General features: G+C 42.8%; 1 protein-coding gene across 1 annotated transcript in view; it reads left to right on the top strand.

Moving 5' to 3' along the window:
• Positions 1-24,440, top strand: part of LOC124799297 (piezo-type mechanosensitive ion channel component) — a 715,678-nt gene that overhangs the window by 612,836 nt on the left and 78,402 nt on the right. Inside the window, exons 40-41 of the mRNA XM_047262884.1 lie at positions 15,318-15,532; positions 22,828-22,986. Coding sequence (XP_047118840.1) covers positions 15,318-15,532; positions 22,828-22,986 — 374 coding nt within the window. The remainder of the gene's footprint in view (positions 1-15,317; positions 15,533-22,827; positions 22,987-24,440) is intronic.

Below are 24,440 nucleotides of genomic sequence, written 5' to 3'. Positions count from 1 at the left end.
GATTAATCATTTTTTGGTTTTCAGAGAAGCTTATGTTTGTAACACCTTTTGCATCCCACTAATTTTATGCTCAGTGGAGCTGTCCTTGTCATTTTTTGAAACAGATTCATTGGAAGCAACCCATTATTTTGATTACTGCTTAGTTTTAGGGATATAATGATGAATGCAGGTCATATCATTGATGGCAACTCAATGCAAAAAGTCTTTTGATCTCAATTAGAGTGCTTCAAACCCAGCTCCAGAGTTGAAAACCACATTCACTTGTTGTCAGCAACTGTGGCAAACTATGACCTCTGCTACAAGCAAGCAGCAAGAATCATGTTGTGTTGGTAATTTGTTTCTTTTCGTTGTGCCTGTCTGCAACTTAACATGTCTTCTTTACAATAAGTAGCAATCTATCTTTTCCTGATAATGTTGCTATTCCAACCTGGAGTTCCCATTGTTTGATTTTCCTAACTGTATTCCTTGATAGTGAAGGATCAGCAGAAAGTACATCGAATATTGCTTTCATTTCAGCATACATTTTCCCATTAAAAGAAAAAGTGAATCACAAAGAAACCAAATATTTTCACTGGTTGATTATGCTAATCATTTTACTGCATGTATGCTGCAGATGAGTCAAATGTTATCCAGTACTCAGATTATGAATATTTTTAAGAAGATATAAATCAGCGAGTTTTGCCAAGAAATTTTCTTGTGGAGCAGCAGCCCTTGAAAATTCTTCAGATTCTCTTAAACTGTACTTTTTATGATTCTCAGAAAATTATTGAAAAGAAGTATTCCTGAACAATAGAGATGCACAGGTGCCAAAGGAAACATATTTTGCTTTTGTGAAACTTTCATTCTTGTAGTACTGATACTAAAATGTGAACTGTTTATTAAATAAAAACAGTATGGAGTTTTTAGCAAGTTTTGATGAGGAATAATAAATCAATAAGAAATTGCTCATATACCAATTTCTATTAACATGTTCCTGTAGCACGTTCTTAATGTACTAAGAAGAAACTGTTTGTATAACCAATTCTGTGAACATCTTCCTGCAGCATGTTCTCGAATTAAAACTACAAATATCATCATTTTGATCTCAGAAAACTGTAGAATGGCTCAAGGTGTTAACCCAAAAAATGGTCTGTTTGATGTTCTGGAAGGAAGGTAAGCAAAATATACCCTTTCTGGTAAAAATTTTCATTGTCTATGTACATTAGACAATATCTGCATTGCAGATAAAGACTGAATGAAAAAATATTTACTTAGACATTTCATCAATTCAGGAAATGCTCCTCCCATTGTTTTTGTTGTCAAATCATAATATCAAGAATTTACAGCTGTCAAACTCTTCTGTTAACAGTCCCCACATGTTCCACAAGTCCACTGGAGCAATGCATTTTACATTATTTGAGTTGCATATTGGGAGTTTTCTCAATGTTACATGAGAATGGATTGCCTACAAATGATTTAGCAATTAATTAATTTAATTTGATGCACTTTATAAATCGCACAGTGGGAAGTCAAGGACAGAATAACAGCAATACGGAAAGGCTAGATTGCTACTGTGGCTTTGTGGCTCATTGGTATAGTACCAGACTACAAATCCAAAGGTCTTGGATTCATCTCCAGTCAGTCCTAGGATTTTTATGTGTCACTTGGCACTTCTTTTACCTCTGACGATGTATGTGATTGTTAGTTGCACCGTGGTTCAGAACCCACTTTAAACTGTAGGTCTTCCTCTAACTGGCTAGGTAAATCAGCTCAAAGGTTGGAGGAAGGCAACAGCATACCACCTTTAATAAGACCATACCTAGTAAAGCATTGTGGAGTTCAAAACAATCTATGGATTGATGACTGCTCTATTCGGATTTCTACGCACCACATAGAAGAGGTGTTGAGTCACTGATAGGCACAATGAAAAAGAAGGCTATACATATTTTGCTTTTGGACGAAGTGCTTCTTTAGAAGTAGAGAACTCCAACACATTCACACAAGAACAAATCACGCACACTTAGCCACTGCCTCATGGCACTAAGGCCTGAATGTGGCTGCATCTGGTGTGAGCAGCAATCTTGTGGGGAGGATAGTAGTGATAAGGATGAACTCTGGGGTGGGGAGGGGGAGGAATAGCAGGCTAAGGATGGGAGGAAGATGCTAGTGTTGCCTTTAGGAATGCAGAAGAATGTGAGGCTGCTGTGTGCAAAATCATAAGGCTGTGCCTAGAGGAAACAGAGGGGAAAAGGGGGGGGGGGGGGGGGGAAGAAGAAATAGAAAAGTGGAAAGGACCATGTAAGTGCTTCGCTGGTGTAGGAGCCATGTGTAGTACTGAAGTGGGAGCAGGGAAAGGAATGGGTAGGTTGAGGACAGTGACTAACAAAGATTGAGGCCAGGGAGGAGTGGTTACAGGAATGAAGTGCTGTTCAGAAAAGCTAGTGTTGGTGGAAAATCCAGATGCATAGGCTGTGAAGCAGTCATTAAAGTGAAGAACATCATGTTGGGCAGAATGCTTAGCAACTGGGTGGTTGAGCTGTCTCCTGACCACAGTTTTCAAATTGCTGCTTGCATGACATTGTTAGTAATCATGCCCAAGTAGAATGTGGCACAACAGTTGCAGCTTATTTGGAAGATCAGTGGCTGCTTTAACAAGTGGCCATGCCTTTGATGGAGTAGGAGATCTTGTTATAGCATTGGGGATGGTGGTAGTGGGAGGATTTTTGGGACAGGACTTAGATCTAGGTCTATTACAGGGATAGGAGGCTTGAGGTAAAGGGTATGGAGTTGGAATGGACAAGGATATTTCAGAGATTGGGTGGGTGGAAGAATACCTTTGTGGGAGGGGTGGAGAGGATATTGGGGAGGATATTTCTCATTTCAGGACAAGAAGAGGGTGACCAAAACCTTGGCACTCCTTGCAGTCCTACCTTCTATATGCTTGTTAAAGTTAACACCCAATTACCCAGAATACCCCATTGTGGCTGGTTGCTGTGACACCACAGAGAGAGTTTCTGCCTGTACAGATCAACACCTTCATTCTGACTGACTCCAGACCAAATCCTCATTCCTGGTTTCCAAGACAAACTATATCCTCATCCATAATTACTTCTCTGTTGATGGCATAAGCTATGAACAAATCCATGGCACAGTGTGGGCGCTTCCATGACACTATACTATAGTAAACCTATTCAGGGGCCACCTAGAGGATCTTCTTCCTAACCACCTAGAATTCTAACGCCCTAACCTCCCCCCCCCCCCCCCCACCCCCTCTCCCCCTGCTGCTAGGTCACCAGCACAGTAGCCAGTCTGTATGATGGGGCTGTTATGTACCCCTACGGCTGAGCCCCCAGACAACATGAGGGGGCACCAGAACTGTCAGCAATCACTGCTGTTCCAGGTGGCTCTTGTGGTGGCTGGGTGGTTACCACAGGGTTAGCCCCTGACCAGAGTGGGTGGTGCGAAGGCATATGCTCTACACATGAAGTGTGCTAAGCCCACAGTTCTAGCTGCTCTTCTGTGGCCGTCTCATTAGAAAGTAACGGGTCTCTGTCTGCTCCCACTCTTGCTTCCTTGGTGTTCCCCTCCCCGGCCACCACCTGGGAGAAGGGTGAGGTTGACTAGCATGGGGGCAAAACCCTTTCCCCATTACTTAGTTTGTTCTAGGACAGATGGTTTCACTGCTACCAAATCACGTTTTTTCTCAAACATATAGAAGATAAATTTAGTGAAGTAGAGTCACTCGGTAAGGGGCAATCTGGTTCCCTATTGATTAAAACCTCTTCTGCCGGTCAGTCAGCCTCTCTTTGTGCTTGCGATCGCTTAGCAGATGTCTCAGTGAGCATCACTCCTCACCAGTTCTTTAATGTGGTCCACACATTATCGTTCTTAGGGATCTCCTCCTCCAATTTGATGATGAAGTAAATACCTACCTAACATGGTGCTGCATTTATTATTTCATCCGGCAAGTTCAGAGAGGTCCTAAGGATAATCATGTTGATACCGGCACTTTAATTCTGACTTTTGAGGGGATAACCACCCTCCTCCTCCCCCCCCCCCCCCCCCCCCCCTCCAGCATCTCCATTTTGATCAAAAGTTTTCCCGAAGTGATGTGAATCCTATTTGTGGTGACTGTGGCTACCCTCTCCATGTGGGGAGTCCTTGCATTGTACTACCCAAGTGTGTGAACTGTTCTGGCTTGCACTCTCCTTGCTCTCTGGATTGTCCAGTCTATAAAATGGAAAGGAAGATTCAGGAATTCGAAACTCTTGGCCGTCTATCCTTCTGTGAGGGACAGGAATTCAATGGTCTCCAACCAGTACTGTCAACCTTCACTACTGGTGCATGCTTTCCTTGTCCCCCTCCTCCCCTCCCCTCCTCCTCCTCCTCCTCCTCCTCCTCCTCCTCCTCCTCCTCCTCCTCCTCCCCCACTACCTCCTTTACCTCCATCCTGTCTCTCTTCCCTTCTCTCCTTCTGCACAGTTCCCATTCCCTTTCCCAACAGAACATCTCCTTCTCCTCACCCAGAGAAGAAACCCTCTTCTCTGGCACCATCCAGGGATGAGGCTTCCTCGAGGACCCCGTCCCTGTTGTCTTAAGGAGAAGAAGCCCGTTACTTTGAGTCAGATGAGGGACCCATTCTCTGTGGGCCTTGAGGCCCTTGTTCTTTCTAGGATCAAGATATTTCTGTGACTTGCTGTCTTCCTGATCGTACCTCCTCTCACCCTCCAAAGTAGAAGAAGATGTGTAAAGCACAAGACGAGGTCCCACCTGATGTCCCAGGGGATGTCACCCCTTACCTCTCAATTGGAGTCTGATCTTACATTCATGGACATCACTTGTCCTTACTGGTGATGGGCACTGACTCAGCACAATGATCGATTCTGACCCATTCAATGTTCATCCAGGCTCTTGCACTACTCTCCTCCAATGGAACTGCAATGATTACTCTCCTCACTTCTGAAATTGCAGTTTCTTCTTTTTGTCTACTCTGTAGCTTGTGTTGTATTGGAGGAATCTCATTTCGTGGATACTCATTCGCTAATTCTTCATGGTTTCCAAACCTTCTGCTGAATCTGGGTTGGCCTTCTGCAAGCCTCCAGTGGTGTCTGTACATTGGTCCACATGGACATCATTAGTCCCTGGGTTCCTCTTCAAACTGCACTGACAGTGATGGCCGTTTGGATCTATTTAGACTCTGCAGTAACAATATGCAGTCTTTATCTCCTATCAGACTGACCTATGCGTCCTGTTCTTCTTGCCCTCCTGCAACAGCTCCCTCCTCCCTTCCTTCCCCTTAGGGACTTTAACACCCATAACCCTCTGTGGGGTGATACTGTGGCCCCTGAGCAGAACAGGGTTGTTGAAGACCTGCTGGTGGGGTTAGATCTCTGCCTCCTCAACACTGGAGTTCCCACTCACTCTAATGTGGCACATGACACTTTTTTGACCTTTGATCTCTACGTCTCTAGTGCTGAATTCCTCCCCTCCATTCAGTGGGGGAGTTCATGATGATATGTGTGACAGCGATCTTTGCTGATTGTCTTATCTTTTATTCAGCATCACTCACCTCAATGCCCTTCCAGGTGAGCCTTTACTAATGCTGATTGGAATGCCTTTTTGTTGGCAGCCGTCCCAACCACTCCACCATATGATGGCAGTGTTGAGTCTGTACAGAGTTTGACTAACGCCATCCTTTCGGCAGCCACTTCAGCAATTCCCCCTCCCTTAGTCCCGAGCATGGGGTCCCAGGTTCGATTCCCAGTGGGGTCAGGGATTTTCACCTGCCTCGAGATGACTGGGTGTTCATGTTGTCCTCATCATTTCATTATCATTCCTAAAAGTGGTGACATTGGACTGAGCACAGATTGGGAATTTGTACAGGTGCTGATAACAGTGCAGTTGAGCGCCCTAAAAACCAAACATCATCACCATCATCATCATCATCATCATCAACCTCTCCCTTGGGGTCTCCTGATGAAAGACTGTCCCTTGGTGAACCTCCAGAATTGGTACAGCTATCAAAAACCACTGTTGTGGCCCCCAATGCCACAATCGGCATCCATCTTGTGAGCACCTCCTGGCTTTCAAATGGCTTTGTGGCCGGGTTCACTATGTAATCAAATGCCAGAAACAGATTTCTTGGGAGCAATATGTTGCTGCCATAGGGCCGCATACTCCCTCCTCTCAGGTATGGGCAAAGATCAGATGCATTTTTGACCACCATCATCCTACAGGTGCTCCGGAAACTTTCCTGATTGTGTTAATCTTACCAGTCCGCACTTATTGCTGAACTTATTTCTTGGCATTTTTCCCAGGCCTCAGTGTCAACCCACTATCTGCCCACATTCCATCTTCACAGATGGCATCTGGAGTGAGTCCCTTTATCTTTCATTCCCCATTGCCTAGAGCCATATGATGCCCCATTTAGCAAGTGGAAATACACAGTGCCCTTGCTCTCTGCCCTGACACAGCTGCTGAACCAGACTGAGTGCATGACTAAATGCTTCAACACTTATTGGTGGCCAACTAATACCATCTGCTTGCCCTTTTCAGTCATCTCTGGAACAATCTAGGAACTCCCTTACTAGTGGTGAGAAGGTATCCTTATTCCTGTTTTGAAATCAAGTTAACAGCCTCTTCAGATGGACAGCTATCGCCCAATCAGTTTTACTAATGCCATCTACAAGTTACTTGAATATATGGTGAGTCGAAGGCTGTATTTGATATGTGGATCATGGAACCTGTGTGTTTCACGTCAGTTCACACCACCTGAAATTGTTTACAATTGAACATTACTTTGTTCTGGATGGTTCTGAAACTTACTTGGAGTCTTGTAATTTACTAGGTCATTGTGTGTATGAATAAATATGGGGGCACACTGCTGAGGCAGGCAGTTCACACATGTGTACTTCTTCGTGTGTGAACAGTAAACGTGCTTTCAGTGTAGTATGTTGTGTCTTTCCAATGACTGTGCTCTTCTAAATGGTACTCAGTTCTGGTTTCTAAGTGATAAGACTTAGTGGGTATTGTGAATCAGACATTCAGAGACTTCATGGAACGTGTACATTTTTTCCATTTATGTCTTTGAGCAGTCTCCTGAAATACTCAATTCTTATGTACACACATAAGCAATAAATGTTATATCCTCATCTCTGATTTTATGCTTTTCACATTAGGAATTGGAACTCCTTCTCTAACAAGATGATCACGCTTACTCATCATCACTAGTTTCATCCAAACTTATGGTTTATGCAAGGCTTGGGCAGGAATGAAAGTGACGGAAGTGAGTGGTCCAGATGGCCAAGCATTTAGGAGAAGAAAAAAAAAGTTTGGCAGTGGTCAGGCAAGGTTTTGAGCTGTTTATGGCACCATAGTTTCTGGGCAGCAGTTGGCACAGTGAAATGAGTACAGAACAGCAACTCCAGATCTGTGTAGTCGATCTTCAGAAACTTTTTTTTTTTTTTTATTATACTTGCACTGCAGTTGAACTGAACATGAATGAAGTAACAGCTCATATACAGCACAATTTGCTATAACTCGTTCTGGAAAATTATTGCCTATCGTCTGCCAATGCCTACAGGAGAACGCTGGCTATTTTGGGCTGTGGATGAGACATGGTAGAATATAAGAATGACATCACTCACTTACTGCATTGGCCACACAAACTGCAGTCGATCTTTGCCTCACCAATCAGCCTCCTCCAGTGTTCTCGGTCCATGTATTCTTCTTCAGACAGCCCCAGTGCACTCATATCCTCTCTGACCTGATCAGTCCATTGGAGTTGTGGTCTTCCCCGTGGTCTTTTGCCTCTAATATCTTCCTCCACTAACTGCCTGATGATCTGCCCTTCTCGACGCATTAAGTGTCCATACCACTTAAGTCTTCTTTCTGTGATCATTTCCATGATGTCCATCGGCTTGTATAGCCCCTGCAATTCACAGTTCTTTCTTTTCCTCCATTCATCTCCATCCTTCACTGGCCCAAAAATCTGTCAGGATGGCATTCTCAAATGCCAGGAGTTTTCTTTCCATCTTTTGGAGGATGGTCCAGGTCTCTGCTCCATATAAGAGTACAGGTTATATTATTGTCTTCTAGATCTTGGTCTTTGAGGATCTCGATAGAAGTCAGGACTTTAACAGCTTTCACAGAGCAAACATTTACAGGTTTCCTGCTTGTATTCATGCATTAATTTCCTGGTCTATCTCATTCCTTTCATTGAGTATAGCCCCAAGATATTTAAAGTCTTTTACCCTTTCAAAGACTATGTCCTCCACCTTCAGGGGTCTGTCACCATTTTCTCTGCTGACTACAAGGTATTTTGTCGCATCCATATTCAACTTCAGGTCTGCTCTCATTGCATCTCCCATTAATGTTCTTGTCATCTGAATTAGGTCTTGCTCTTTCTCTGCTATTAAAACTACATCATCTGCATAGGCCAGGTTGTTGATCCTTCTTCCCAGCTGTATTCCTGTCTCTAGGCTTGCTACCTTTCTCAGGGCTCTCTCCAGTAGAGGTTAAACAGGAGAGGGGAGAGGCAGTCTCCTTGTTGCACTCCAGTCCTCACCTTGAACTTCTTTGATATGTTTCCATTTACTTTCACCATGCGTGTTGTCTCCTGGGTGCATATCTGTCAGTTTTATGAGTTTTCTGGGAACATTTCATGTCATATTGCTTGTATATTCACACTATCATATGCTATTTGGAAGTCCACAAAAAGGCAGCGAACAGTTTTGTGGAATTCCTAGCTCTTTGCTAGCACTTGCCATATTGTGTGTAAATGGCCTACAGTTGACTTTCCCTTTCTGAAATTTGCTTGTTGGAATCCCAGTACTTTCTCAACATGTGGTGTTAGTCTCTTCAGTAACAACAGGCTCAAGATCTTACAAGCTGTATGTAGTAGTGTGATTCCCCTATAGTTGCTACATCTCATTGGGTCTCCTTTCTTTAGTATAGGGCAGATGACAGACTCATTCAATTCTTCTGGGGTTCTTTCCTTCTTCCAGATTAAGCAGATTGTAGAGTAGCTCTTTCTCCTTCAGCATCTCTGCAGGTATGCCATCTATTTCTGGTGTCTTCCCCCTCTTGAGCAGTTTTATGGGCACTCTTACCTCTTCCATGCTTGGTAGTTCATACTTCCCCAATGGTACAGTATGTCTGTTTTCTCTATATGATTCTTCTTCTTCATTGTCTGTTGTAGCACTCATGGTGTTTACATCCACATTCAGGAGATTTTTGAAGTAGTTTTCCATTCCTCCATAGCTTTCATTTCATCTATGATTATCTGTCCTTCTTGACCTCTGAGCACATCAATCCTTGGATTGTATCCTTTCTTGAAGAACCTGACTGTCCTGTAAGACTTTTACAGGACTTCTTCAAAAATGTTTCAAATGGCTTTGAGTACTATGGGACTTAACATCTGAACAACTAGAACGTAGAACTACTTAAACCTAACTAACCTAAGGACATCACACACATCCATGCCTGAGGCAGGATTCGAACCTGCGACCGTAGCGGTCGCGGGGTTCCAGACTGAAGCACCTAGAAGCGCTCGGCCACACCGGCCAGCTACAGGACTTCTTCTGCCAGTTTTATTTTACTGTTTATGAACTCTCGCTTTTCTGTTCAGAGGACTAGTCTTGCTTCTCTAGCTGCTTCCATGTACCTCAACCTTGTTCTTTCATCCCGTTCATTTATCAGCCATAACAGTTTTGCTGCTTTTCTCTTGGTGACTGCATCTCTACAACACTGCTTCATCAAAACCTGGGAAACTTAAAATAACCCTGTACAAAAATACTTGACTGATGTGATGAAGCTGTATCTGCCAGAGAACAAATTTCTTTTATTAATTGACTAGTGGGAAAAAGAAACGAATCCGCAGTTATACAGTGAGATTTTTCAAGATGGAGGAGGATTGCCATTGTGCTGTATTAAAATGATTCCTCCAATTACACTCCGCTAGTGCAACCACACAATATCTGTTTTTATTGTCAGGTAAAAAGTTTGATCAAAAAGGTTCAAAACTGCTCTTGTCTGGTTGAGAGAGAAAAAGAAATCACATCCCAACAAGAGTGCATCAAAATGCATTCCACTGTATGTCACTAGGTATCCTCACCAATATTTAGTGAAATGATGCATTATGCATGGTTTGTTTCAAACAATGTTATGATAATGAATCTTTTATAAATGTAAACCAAGTTTCTTTTTATATAGTAACTTTAAAGCATACATGTAATTGTAAAAATGTGACATTTATAACGCTTGCAACATGCAGAGAAAATAACTACTTCCCTTGATTTTATGATAAATATCATCCCAGCATCTGTGAATCATCAACTGTAAAATAATAAAAGTAACTAATTTTATATGAGAAGTTCTCATGGAAAACTTACAATCCCTTCTGGAAATTTATTTCCAATCCCAGGTTTCCCTTTGCCTTTTCTTTTCAAGACTTTTATGAAAGTATTAATAAGTATGATATATTGGACATTACTTCACTTCATTTGCAGTGTAAGAAAGATAAAAATTGAAAATATAAAGTGTTTCCTCACAGGGACTCGACCATCCCACAACCCTCATATTACCATTCTATACTCTTTCAGTGGTGCCAACTGTTGCCTGTAAACTACACTAACGTAAATGGCTTGTGCCTCACCTGACCTGCATAGAAAATGCTATTTTTCTACTAAATACTTAGTCATCTGGAGCTCCCGGATCTGACACTTCCTTTTCTGGCAAAGCCTTCCACGCACCATAAATCTGATCAAAGTCAATGACGATGAGTACAGTGCTTGCAAAATGCCATAGCCACTAGATGCGCCATCAGCTGGGAGAAGCGTGGTGAGAGTAGCAGAGGTGGGGGATCACTCAGAGTGCTGTATGAAAAATGCCAAGCACTGGAGGTGAAGTGCCATCCTAAACTGAAGCCTACACTTGTAAATATTACGTGGGGCCCCTCCATGCCCACAGTTGCATTGTGACCATTCAGAGAGATCTGTGACCTCTTCTTTGGTTAGTATATAAAAGAATTCCACTGAAAATGCAGCAATTTATTGATTCCTGGTTTATTAATCATTTGTAACTTTTAGAGAAGAGCCACGAATGGGGAATTTTAAGTAAAATCTACACATTTCTCTTGTTGCCATGTTAAAAATTTTCTTCCTTTGCCAAAACTCAGTGAAGTTTACACAGTCTCATCTCACTAACATGCTGTGCAGATGTAATTGTGAGAGAATTCTGAAATAGTGGTTTATTAAGTTTTTAACTGAGGAAAAATTAAGGTCAGCAACTTACGAAAAGAACATACTCAGTACTAAATAAATGTGTAATTATGTCACTTATGTTGTTTCAAAACACATTACATTCCTCAGTTCACCAGCTATCAGTGGCTCTTAAAAATTACATTCTCTCATTGGAAAAATCTGTAGTTAGTGGTCTTGCAGTAGCATTCTCACTTCCTGCACATGGGGTCCTGGGTTCAATTCCGGGCAGGGTCAGGGATTTTCTCTCACTCAAGATCACTGGGTGTTGTTGTGTGATCTTCATCATCATCGTTCATGTCTTACTTCCACATAAATATCGCAGTAACTGTGACCATTAATGAAATGATGGGCACATCGTAGTGATCCTGACATATAAAGCTACAATTAAAGCATAAATGAAATTTTTGTACCGAATAGGTTCTGTAAAATGCTTTGAGGAGGATTACAGGACATGCATATCAATTCTGTCATCACCAGCCAGCTCAAAGGTGGCAAATACTTGGTGGCCTCCCCTCCTGAACATAAGAATGAACTTGCCCAGCTCTTTGGATGGTTGCCCAGCTCTTTGAATGGAAACTGGTTACTGCACATTGGCCACTGTATCCTGCGCGGCCTATAGATGTGACCCCTTTGTGAAAGGTCATTCACTATTGGTTATATAATGTAGATTTGCTAATTATACTTGTCAACAATGTTACCAGTGCAATGCTCCAGCATTGTTTCAATTCTGTTGCTGAATTTATAGAGACCCAATTACCCCACATGTAACTATGAGGTGTGTTTTTTAAGTAAGGTCCGTTTTGTTGTACACACTAGTAATTCGCGAGCTTACCGCAATGAGCATGTGCGTCGTGTACCAGCATGCCTCGGGAACAACTGTGCTCGGTTTCAGCACTGTAGCTAACCTGTACGGTTCTTTTCTGTGCTTTCAAAATGTTTAAGACTATCAACTCCCTCGCCGCATGTGAGGTTCGCTCAGTGATACGGTTTTTGACAGCAAGGAACCTGTCTCCTGCAGAAATTCATCAACAGATTTGTGAAGTGTACAGTGATACTGTTATGAGTGAAAGCAAAGTGCGTAAGTGGGTATGAGAATTCAAAGATGGCCATGACAATGTCCATGATGAGGACCACTGTGGTCACCCTTCTTCGATTACAGATGATTTGGTGGCCTCAGTTGAAGCGAGGATTTGTGATAACAGGCGCTTCACAATAACAGGTCTCTCAAATGAATTTCCTGATATGTCGAGATCAGTGCTTTACAACATTGTTACTGGACACGTAAAGTTTAGGAAACTGTGCTCCCATTGGGTCCCGAAACACTCTAACAGGGGACCACAACTACCAAAGATTTGAGTGTGCTGTGAAGTTCTTGACTTGTTATCATGAAGAAGGTGACGGCTTCATGAGTCAGATTGTAACTGGAGACGAAACATGGGTTTCACATATTGTGCCTGAAACAAAGCAACAGAGCATGGAATGGAGATACACACACTCGCCTGTAAAGGTGAAGGCCAGACAGACTCTGTCCCAGTGCAAAATCATGGCGTCGGTGTTTTGGGATAGGCATGGTGTTAGATCGACCTCATGCAACGAGGAACCACTATCAATGCAGAAGCATTCTGCCAAACCCTGAGAAAGCTAAGCAGAGCAATTCAAAACAAAAGGGGTGGCATGCTGACAAAGGGAATTGTCATTCTCCATGACAATGCAAGACCTCACACTGCAGGTCAGACCCGCGATTTATTGGACAGTTTTGGCTGGGAAGTTTTAGACCACCCACCCTACAGTCCTGATCTTGTGCCGAGTGATTACCATCTGTTCCTCCAACTCAAACAACACCTCAGTGGCAATCGTTACAATGATGACGACGATGTGACAACGGCAATGAACTCTTGGTTATCGGAGCTGGCAGCAAGTTTTTATCAGAAGAATGGGGAACGGGAATACTAATTTCAGTGTTCAAGAGTGGAGACAAGGAAGTATGTGATAACTGTTGAGGGGTCACACTTGTATCACAATTAGCAAAAATAATGGAGATTATAGTGGAAAGAAGATGAGAAAAACAGTGAAAGGTTACTTGGAGTAGGTTTTCAACGTGGTATATCAACAGTAGACCCAATCTTTAGTATGAGACAGTTGATGGACAGGCACTGGGAGTATGGGAAAGATCTTCTAATGATATTTCTTGACTTAGTGAAGGCTTACAATAGTGTCCTGGAGAAAAGGTTTGGGAAAATTGGAGAGAAAGGGAGTTGGAAAATAAACAAGTGAAATTCTTCAAGGAGTGTATGACAAAAGATATTCATATAGCAAGGGAGATGACCTTATTGCTATCTACCAATGATATTGTAATGTAGGGAACCAACAGTACAAGAACCAAGAGACAGCTTAAATGAAAAGCTGAGAAATATGGAATGAAATGCTGTGTGGAGGAAAGCAAGACTACAGCAGAGACATAGAAGGCAAGGGACAAATTAATAGTCAAAGCCAGAATGTTGAAATTGTGGATAACTTTAAATAATTAGAAAAGAATGCAAGAATGGAGCAGAAGTTAGCAAAAGGATACAACAGAGAAGTGCTTTTTACCAGTGTGGGAGGGTCGTAGTCTCTGAAAGGGAGGTGCCAATAAGTGTAAGGAAGTCCTGTACAAGACATACTTTATGCCCATGCTGATGTATGAGTCAAAGACCTGGCCAAGGACAAGAAAAGAGGAGAGTAGAATCCAAGCCAGCAATGTGAAATTTCTAAGAAATACTTTACGAAAAACTAGGAGAGACAATGAGAAATGAAGATGTTATGAATGAAACTGGAGTAGAAAATTTGAAAAAGATAATGGAGAAAAACAGGTTAAATGATTTTGGTATGTAAAGAGAAAAAGAAGGTGGAAGAATACCAAAAAGATTATGGAGGCCAAGTTTCAGAGCAAGAGGGAAACCTAAAGCAGATGAATTGACCAGTTTTAGAAGAAGGAATCTGGAATGGAACAAAACAGTTACAGAAGAAGAATGCTTGAAATATGGGAAATAGGAGAAGTACCTTAAATGTTACAACCCAGCCTGATGCTGAATAAAGTGAAAACCAAGACGATGATGATGATGATGATAAATACACATTTATTTAAAAATAGGAATAATTGTTTAAAACCTGTCATCACAAAAAGATAGATGTATTTTGTCCTTCAAGGTGTATGTCTTTAAAAAAATGTCATTGCAACTACAAGCTACATGCTTCATTGACAATTTTCACAGTTTGTATCTCATTTCATAAACAAGGTTTTATGGATAAATAAATATGCAAATATATAACAGAGACATTATCAGTGTTCATTTAAGAGGGTGTAAGCACTGTGGTTGGGCTACTTACTATAGAGATTAAAAATGTTTTAACAAAACTGATTATTAATATCACCTGCAACCACTATTTTAATGTTTTTTTCTACTTTTAAATAATTGAATAGATGCTAAAGGTAAATACACTCTGAAGGTGGTCAGTATGTATTTCCTGCTATTTACCATTCATTATGACATCTCACTCTGTTGAACATACATTGAAATGCTCCTCACTGTTTAATTTATTAACATCAGTGTTTCTTGTGCATATGCTAATTCATGATGTGTATAGCAGCTCCTTCTTTCTCTGTATGTTTTGAAGAATTTGGATGCCAATATGAATTGTGTACACTTATCATGTGACCATTGGTATAACTAGATTAAGGGCGTCAAATTACATCAGTAGTGTTTAATGAATGTCTGCAAGATTTGTGACCATGGAACTAATATTCTGAGGCATTTTACTACAGTAAGAAGTATTAAATGATGTAATGTAAGCCATGAATTCACCTCAGTTCTGAAATTTGTTGGACATATTTCTTAGTGTTTGAAACTGTATTGTTCACATCACTTTTTGTACATAATTTTACTTAAAATCATTGTTTTATTTATTTGGTTATATGTGTATACAGTCTGAGGCATTTTTGTACAAATATGTTTATGTTTCATAGTCACTTAGTTGTGGTATCCAAACTGTATCACTTAATAATTTGAGTCTAAACTGTACCACTTTCTCTCTTTACAGACCCAGCAGGGTGATGGTGGTGTCTCATCATATCTACAAGAAAACAAAGTACCTGTTCCGTTCCTAGTTATGATGATACTTCAGTTTGCACTTATAATTATTGATCGGTCACTATTCTTGCGGAAATTTATTCTTGGGAAGATAATTTTTCAGTTTTTCTTAGTTATTGGAGTCCACATATGGATGTTCTTTGTACTGCCTGCGGTCACAGAAAGGTTTATATTTTTCTAATTATTATTCTGTTGTCTATGAATAAGAAATTATTGGATAGCCTTAATATCTGTGGAAATCCTGGTACATTCAATTTCACAACCCTTATCCCCTCCTCTCTCCACATTAACCATAAAAATAGTGAATTGTACATATCTTTTGATGTTGGTCTTCGTACCTCCCTCCTTTTCTCCTCATCTCCTATTCCTGCATTTCCTATTCATTTTTTTCTCATTTTCCACCTTTCCAACTCCCCTCGCCTCCTTTCCTCCACAAACTGTTCTCTTCCTTACCTCATCTGACCTCTTTTTCACACTTCTCTCCTCATTCTTTCTTCATGTTCTTTACCTCCAGTTCACATCATTCTCTCATCCTTTTCCTTCCTCCTCTCCTTTTCCTATTTACCCTCATATTTTCTTGCTCATGTTCTGGCCCTCCTGCTCCTCTGCTGTTCCTCCTGCTCCCCTCCTTTTTCCTCCTACCCTTTCTTTCCATCCTCCTCCTACTTATTTCTCCTTTTGCCGCTTCCTCCTCCTCTATCCCCTCTCCCTCCTCTACCCCCTTCCTCCTCCTCCATTGTCCCTTCTCCTCTTCCTTCCCCTCTCCCATCCTTCTCCTCCTCCATCCTCCCTCTTGTCTCCACCTCCTCCATCACATCCACCACCAACTTCATATTTATAAGGAAACATTCCACGTGGGAAAAATTATATATAAAAAAACAAAGATGAGGTGACTTACCGAACGAAAGCGCTGGCAGGTCGATAGACACACAAACATACACACAAAATTCAAGCTTTCGCAACAAACTGTTGCCTCATCAGGAAAGAGGGATGGAGAGGGAAAGACGAAAGGGTGTGGGTTTTAAGGGAGAGGCTAAGGAGGCATTCCAATCTCGGGAGCGGAAAGACTTACCTTAGGGGGAAAAAAGGACAGGTATACACTCGCACACACACACATATCCATCCACACATATACAGACACAAGCAGACATATTTGAAGACAAAGAGTTTGGACAGAGATGTCAGTCGAGGCAGAAGTGCAGAGGCAAAGATGTTGTTGAATGACAGGTGAGGTATGAGTGGCGGCAACTTGAAATTAGCGGAGATTGAGGCCTGGTGGATAACGGGAAGAGAGGATATATTGAAGAGCAAGTTCCCATCTCCGGAGTTCGGATAGGTTGGTGTTAGTGGGAAGTATCCAGATAACCTGGACAGTGTAACACTGTGCCAAGATGTGCTGGCCGTGCACCAAGGCATGTTTAGCCACAGGGTGATCCTCATTACCAACAAACACTGTCTGCCTGTGTCCATTCATGCGAATGGACAGTTTGTTACTGGTCATTCCCACATAGAATGCGTCACAGTGTAGGCAGGTCAGTTGGTAGATCACGTGGGTGCTCTCACACGTGGCTCTGCCTTTGATCGTGTACACCTTCCAGATTACAGGACTGGAGTAGGTGGTGGTGGGAGGGTGCATGGGACAGGTTTTACACAGGGGGTGGTTACAAGGATAGGAGCCAGAGGGTAGGGAGAGTGGTTTGGGGATTTCATAGGGATGGACTAACAGGTTACGAAGGTTAGGTGGACGGCGGAAAGACACTCTTGGTGGAGTGGGGAGGATTTCATGAAGGATGGATCTCATTTCAGGGCAGGATTTGAGGAAGTCGTATCCCTGCTGGAGAGCCACATTCAGAGTCTGGTCCAGTCCCGGAAAGTATCCTGTCACAAGTGGGGCACTTTTGTGGTTCTTCTGTGGGGGATTCTGGGTTCGAGGGGATGAGGAAGTGGCTCTGGTTATTTGCTTCTGTACCAGGCCGGGAGGGTAGTTGCGAGATGCAAAAGCTGTTGTCAGGTTGTTGGTGTAATGGTTCAGGGATTCCGGACTGGAGCAGATTCGTTTGCCACGAAGACCTAGGCTGTAGGGAAGGGACCGTTTGATGTGGAATGGGTGGCAGCTGTCATAATGGAGGTACTGTTGCTTGTTGGTGGGTTTGATGTGGACGGACGTGTGAAGCTGGCCATTGGACAGGTGGAGATCAACATCAAGGAAAGTGGCATGGGATTTGGAGTAGGACCAGGTGAATCTGATGGAACCAAAGGAGTTGAGGTTGGAGAGGAAATTCTGAAGTTGTTCTTCACTGTGAGTCCAGATCATGAAGATGTCATCAATAAATCTGTACCAAAGTTTGGGTTGGCAGGCCTGGGCAACCAAGAAGGCTTCCTCTAAACGACCAATGAATAGGTTGGTGTACGAGGGGGCCATCCTGGTACCCATGGCTGTTCCCTTTAATTGTTGGTATGTCTGGCCTTCAAAAGTGAAGAAGTTGTGGGTCAGGATGAAGCTGGCTAAGGTGATGAGGAAAGAGGTTTTAGGTAGGGTGGCAGGTGATCGGCATGAAAGGAAGTGCTCCATCGCAGTGAGGCCCTGGACGTGTGGAATATTTGTGTATAAGGAAGTGGCATCAATGGTTACAAGGATGGTTTCCGGGGGTAACAGATTGGGTAAGGATTCCAGGCGTTCGAGAAAGTGGTTGGTGTCTTTGATGAAGGATGGGAGACTGCATGTAATGGGTTGAAGGTGTTGATCTACGTAGGCAGAGATGCGTTCTGTGGGGGCTTGGTAACCAGCTACAATGGGGCGGCCGGGATGATAGGGTTTGTGGATTTTAGGAAGAAGGTAGAAGGTAGGGGTGCGGGGTGTCGGTGGGGTCAGGAGGTTGATGGAGTCAGGTGAAAGGTTTTGCAGGGGGCCTAAGGTTCTGAGGATTCCTTGAAGCTCCGCCTGGACCTTGGGGATGGGGTTACCTTGGGAAACTTTGTATGTGGTGTTGTCTGAAAGCTGACGCAGTCCCTCAGCCACATACTCCCGACGATCAAGTACCACGGTTGTGGAACCCTTGTCCGCCGGAAGAATGACGATGAATCGGTCAGCCTTCAGATCACGGATAGCCTGGGCTTCAGCAGTGGTGATGTTGGGAGTAGGATTAAGGTTTTTTAAGAAGGATTGAGATGCAAGGCTGGAAGTCAGAAATTCCTGGAAGGTTTGGAGAGGGTGATTTTGAGGAAGAGGAGGTGGGTCCCGCTGTGACGGAGGACGGAACTGTTCCAGGCAGGGTTCAGTTGGACGGTGTCTTGGGGAGTTGGATCATTAGGAGTAGGATTGGGATCATTTTTCTTCGTGGCAAAGTGATATTTCCAGCAGAGAGTACGGTTGTAGGACAGTAAATCTTTGACGAGGGCTGTTTGGTTGAATCTGGGAGTGGGGCTGAAGGTGAGACCTTTGGATAGGACAGAGGTTTCGGATTGGGAGAGAGGTTTAGAGGAAAGGTTAACTACTGAATTTGGGTGTTGTGGTTCCAGGTTGTGTTGATTGGAATTTTGAGGTTTTGGAGGGAGTGGAGCTGGAAGTGGGAGATTGAGTAGATGGGAGAGACTGGGTTGGTGTGCAATGAGAGGAGGTTGAGGTTTGCTGGAAAGGTTGTGAAGGGTGAGCGAGTTGCCTTTCCGGAGGTGGGAAACCAGGAGATTAGATAGTTTTTTGAGGTGGAGGGTGGCATGCTGTTCTAATTTACGGTTGGCCTGTAGGAGGATGCTCTCAACAGCCGGTCTGGACGTGGGAGAGGAAAGATTAAGGACTTTTATTAAGGATAGGAGTTGACGGGTGTGTTCATTGGCTGAGTTGGTGTGTAGGTGAAGGATTAGGTGGGTGAGGGCAATGGATTGTTCAGTTTGGAACTGGTATAGGGACTGATGGAAAGAAGGGTTGCAGCCAGCTCCACTCCCTCCAAAACCTCAAAATTCCAATCAACACAACCTGGAACCACAACATCCTAATTCAGTAGTTAACCTTTCCTCCAAACCTCTCTCCCAATCCGAAACCTCTGTCCTATCCAAAGGCCTCACCTTCAGCCCCACTCCCAGATTCAACCAAACAGCCCTCGTCAAAGATTTACTGTCCTACACCCGTACTCTCTGCTGGAAATATCACTTTGCCACGAAGAAAAATGATCCCAATCCTACTCCTAATGATCCAACTCCCCAAGACACTATCCAAATTGAACCCTGCCTGGAACAGTTCCGTCCTCCGTCACAGCGGGACCCACCTCCTCTTCCTCAAAATCACCCTCTCCAAACCTTCCAGGAATTTCTGACTTCCAGCCTTGCATCTCAATCCTTCTTAAAAAACCTTAATCCTACTCCCAACATCACCACTGCTGAAGCTCAGGCTATTCGTGATCTGAAGGCTGATCGATCCATCGTCATTCTTCCGGCGGACAAGGGTTCCACAACCGTGGTACTTGATCGTCGGGAGTATGTGGCTGAGGGACTGCGTCAGCTTTCAGGCAACACCACATACAAAGTTTGCCAAGGTAACCCCATTCCCGATGTCCAGGCGGAGCTTCAAGGAATCCTCAGAACCTTAGGCCCCCTGCAAAACCTTTCACCTGACTCCATCAACCTCCTGACCCCACCGACACCCCGCACCCCTACCTTCTACCTTCTTCCTAAAATCCACAAACCCAATCATCCCGGCCGCCCCATTGTAGCTGGTTACCAAGCCCCCACAGAACGCATCTCTGCCTACGTAGATCAACACCTTCAACCCATTACATGCAGTCTCCCATCCTTCATCAAAGACACCAACCACTTTCTCGAACGCCTGGAATCCTTACCCAATCTGTTACCCCCGGAAACCATCCTTGTAACCGTTGATGCCACTTCCTTATACACAAATATTCCACACGTCCAGGGCCTCACTGCGATGGAGCACTTCCTTTCACGCCGATCACCTGCCACCCTACCTAAAACCTCTTTCCTCATCACCTTAGCCAGCTTCATCCTGACCCACAACTTCTTCACTTTTGAAGGCCAGACATACCAACAATTAAAGGGAACAGCCATGGGTACCAGGATGGCCCCCTCGTACACCAACCTATTCATGGGTCGCTTAGAGGAAGCCTTCTTGGTTACCCAGGCCTGCCAACCCAAAGTTTGGTACAGATTTATTGATGACATCTTCATGATCTGGACTCACAGTGAAGAACAACTTCAGAATTTCCTCTCCAACCTCAACTCCTTTGGTTCCATCAGATTCACCTGGTCCTACTCCAAATCCCATGCCACTTTCCTTGACGTTGACCTCCACCTGTCCAATGGCCAGCTTCACACGTCCGTCCACATCAAACCCACCAACAAGCAACAGTACCTCCATTATGACAGCTGCCACCCATTCCACATCAAACGGTCCCTTCCCTACAGCCTAGGTCTTCGTGGCAAACGAATCTGCTCCAGTCCGGAATCCCTGAACCATTACACCAACAACCTGACAACAGCTTTTGCATCTCGCAACTACCCTCCCGGCCTGGTACAGAAGCAAATAACCAGAGCCACTTCCTCATCCCCTCGAACCCAGAATCCCCCACAGAAGAACCACAAAAGTGCCCCACTTGTGACAGGATACTTTCCGGGACTGGACCAGACTCTGAATGTGGCTCTCCAGCAGGGATACGACTTCCTCAAATCCTGCCCTGAAATGAGATCCATCCTTCATGAAATCCTCCCCACTCCACCAAGAGTGTCTTTCCGCCGTCCACCTAACCTTCGTAACCTGTTAGTCCATCCCTATGAAATCCCCAAACCACTCTCCCTACCCTCTGGCTCCTATCCTTGTAACCACCCCCTGTGTAAAACCTGTCCCATGCACCCTCCCACCACCACCTACTCCAGTCCTGTAATCTGGAAGGTGTACACGATCAAAGGCAGAACCACGTGTGAGAGCACCCACGTGATCTACCAACTGACCTGCCTACACTGTGACGCATTCTATGTGGGAATGACCAGTAACAAACTGTCCATTCGCATGAATGGACACAGGCAGACAGTGTTTGTTGGTAATGAGGATCACCCTGTGGCTAAACATGCCTTGGTGCACGGCCAGCACATCTTGGCACAGTGTTACACTGTCCAGGTTATCTGGATACTTCCCACTAACACCAACCTATCCGAACTCCGGAGATGGGAACTTGCTCTTCAATATATCCTCTCTTCCCGTTATCCACCAGGCCTCAATCTCCGCTAATTTCAAGTTGCCACCACTCATACCTCACCTGTCATTCAACAACATCTTTGCCTCTGCACTTCTGCCTCGACTGACATCTCTGCCCAAACTCTTTGTCTTCAAATATGTCTGCTTGTGTCTGTATATGTGTGGATGGATATGTGTGTGTGTGCGAGTGTATACCCGTCCTTTTTTCCCCCTAAGGTAAGTCTTTCCGCTCCCGGGATTGGAATGCCTCCTTACCCTCTCCCTTAAAACCCACATCCTCTCGCCTTGCCCTCTCCTTCCCTCTTTCCTGATGAGGCAACAGTTTGTTGCGATAGCTTGAATTTTGTGTGTATGTTTGTGTTTGTTTGTGTGTCTATCGACGTGCCAGTGCTTTTGTTTGGTAAGTCACATCATCTTTGTTTTTAGATATATATATATATATAGTGTGTGTGTGTGTGTGTTTCTGTAAGAGGTAGGAGTTAGTATTATTTACAAGTTGTTACTCTGCAGCTGTGTGCTTGTACAATTTCTAGAGATGTCTGGTAATGCATTGGCTTTATAAAACTGCTATTAAAGATAAGAGTTCATGTTATTGTGCTTGTTTACTAAGATTGGCCGTCCTAAAAGTAGATGTGGTCTTGAAGGGTGTTCTGGCATCTATCACGTTAAATGATTATGATCTTCATTACTCTTTCATAATTATTTATTCTTAATGGCTGACCTTGTGCAGCTTGTAGTGTTCTAGCCTTTAAGTATGTTGTCCACAGTAAAGGCTTTCATAAATAATGCTGCCACTGTTCAGCACATACATATTCAGCAAATAGCACATTAGTGGATGACTGCCTTTTCTGTGCCGAAGCTAGATTCATTAGATGAGTGGTCTGTAATTCTTTGTAATTTTGCCTTCTCTACTCTTGTGAAGTACTTGCATTGTATTAGTGGTCAGCCTCAGGAATAGGAGACCTCTGATGCACAACAAATTGCCCAAAAATCGTTGAGTACCATAAAATTTCAAGAAAAAAATTAAAAAAAAATATTGGTTGCAGAAAACACTTCAGTTACACTGCACAAAACTCTTGAGTGTCAGCTGTGAATAATATGTATTCATTTATATGTATTGCATGATTTTTGCCTGTTTATTCAATTTTATTATAATCATCAGTGTTTCTTTCATGTATGTGTTTATCTTGACTGGCATCTTTTTTAAAAGAGTGAGTGAACTTATTCAGAATCAATAAATCTGTATAAATTCCAGGCCTTTTAATGCTTCTCTGCCACCCCAGATGTGGTACATGGTGAAATGCTTCTACTTACTATTATCTGCATACCAAATAAGGAGTGGTTATCCAACCAGGATATTACGGAACTTCTTGTGCAAGAAATATAATATCATCAATCTCTGTCTCTTCAAGCTGTAAGTAAACAAACTTGAAGTGGGAATTTATTTTTTGAAGTGTTATCTTTTTTAAGTTTAAGTAGCTTATCATTAGAAATCAGCAACAAGTAATGCCTTGGGATGACCATTTTAAAGGCAGTTTTGTAAGAAATTGTTACACTGCCAGTGATGCCCAAATCAAGGTACTGACTTGGATTCTGCCATTGTGGATACTTGCTCATTTCACTGTGTGTGTGTTCTGCTGCTCATTTCATTAGCATAGTGAAAGCAAAAAATTCCAAGAATGAGAGAGAGATGTAATAACATATCAACAGAACTCACCATAACGTTAAAGGTTTGGCATTTCTGGCTTAATGTCTTAGTAGATATGATTTTATTTGCACTAGTTTGTAAATTGTATGGTGTGCTTTATGTAAGTAGTATCATTATTTATGTTATCAGGACCAACAAAGCACTTGGCCTCAGTGCTGAAAATTCAGTTGTATATGTGGAGAGAGAATGGAAACTCCTGGAGCCAATAAATGTAGCTCCTTAAACAATGGATCACACCCTGTTTCTACAGTAAACTGAAACTGGCATTTCCAAAAGGGGAGTCATAAAAAATAAAGTATTTGTTCTCCATTCTCTCCCCTTCCATCAGTCTGTAAGCTCCCTTGCAGAAAATCTGTTACAGTTTATCTAGGTTAGCACCCACTGCTTTGCTCACATAGACTGTATGATGTACACAGATTTTTGTTTTCTCTAATCGAATTTTTATGTTGTCTATAAATTGCAACACCTTCTGAACTTTTCAGATTAATTAAGGACATGGTCTTTTCCAAATGTTTTTCTGACCAAAAAGTGATTCTCATAGGTGGAGCCCAAGGTTTTTGTTAATCATACCTTTTGCATTTTTTGGTGATATTTCTGTAGGATATTTCATCCTTAACACATATTTCTGTGTATCTAACCAGTAACTGAAATATCAGTTTTCATAGGTTTAGCGTTAAAAAATTTTTAGTGTAACAAAATATTTTCCTAAAAATCTTCATCCCTTACTTCACCTCCCTTAGGGGCTGAATTACCAAAAACAATGAAACACATTTCTATTTTCTTTCTATTAAAAAAAAAGGGGGAGAGAGAGAGAGAGAGAGAGAGAGAGAGAGAGAGAGAGAGAGAGAGAGAGAGAGAGAGAAGACAAATGTCAGTTTTCATAGATGTAGCTTTAAAAATGCTTTAGTAGTTCTTTAATAGTGATTTATTTTCAAAAAAACGTTCGGCCACTAGTTTAGCTGCTTAGAGGCTGAAATTTCAAAACTACTTAAATATGTATTTTATTATTTCTGACTGAGACCAGATTACAATTTTTGTAGGTCTAGCTTCAATGTTGCCTTAATATTTCACCCCTTAGGGCTCGATTTTCCAGAATCAGTGAAACACGTAATTTTTCATTTCTAATGAAGAAGCCAAAACCCAATTTTCATAAATGCAGC

The sequence above is a fragment of the Schistocerca piceifrons genome, chromosome 5, assembly GCF_021461385.2.
Source record: "Schistocerca piceifrons isolate TAMUIC-IGC-003096 chromosome 5, iqSchPice1.1, whole genome shotgun sequence".
Lineage (NCBI taxonomy): Eukaryota > Metazoa > Arthropoda > Insecta > Orthoptera > Acrididae > Schistocerca > Schistocerca piceifrons.
This window is presented reverse-complemented; position numbering and strand designations above follow the sequence as displayed.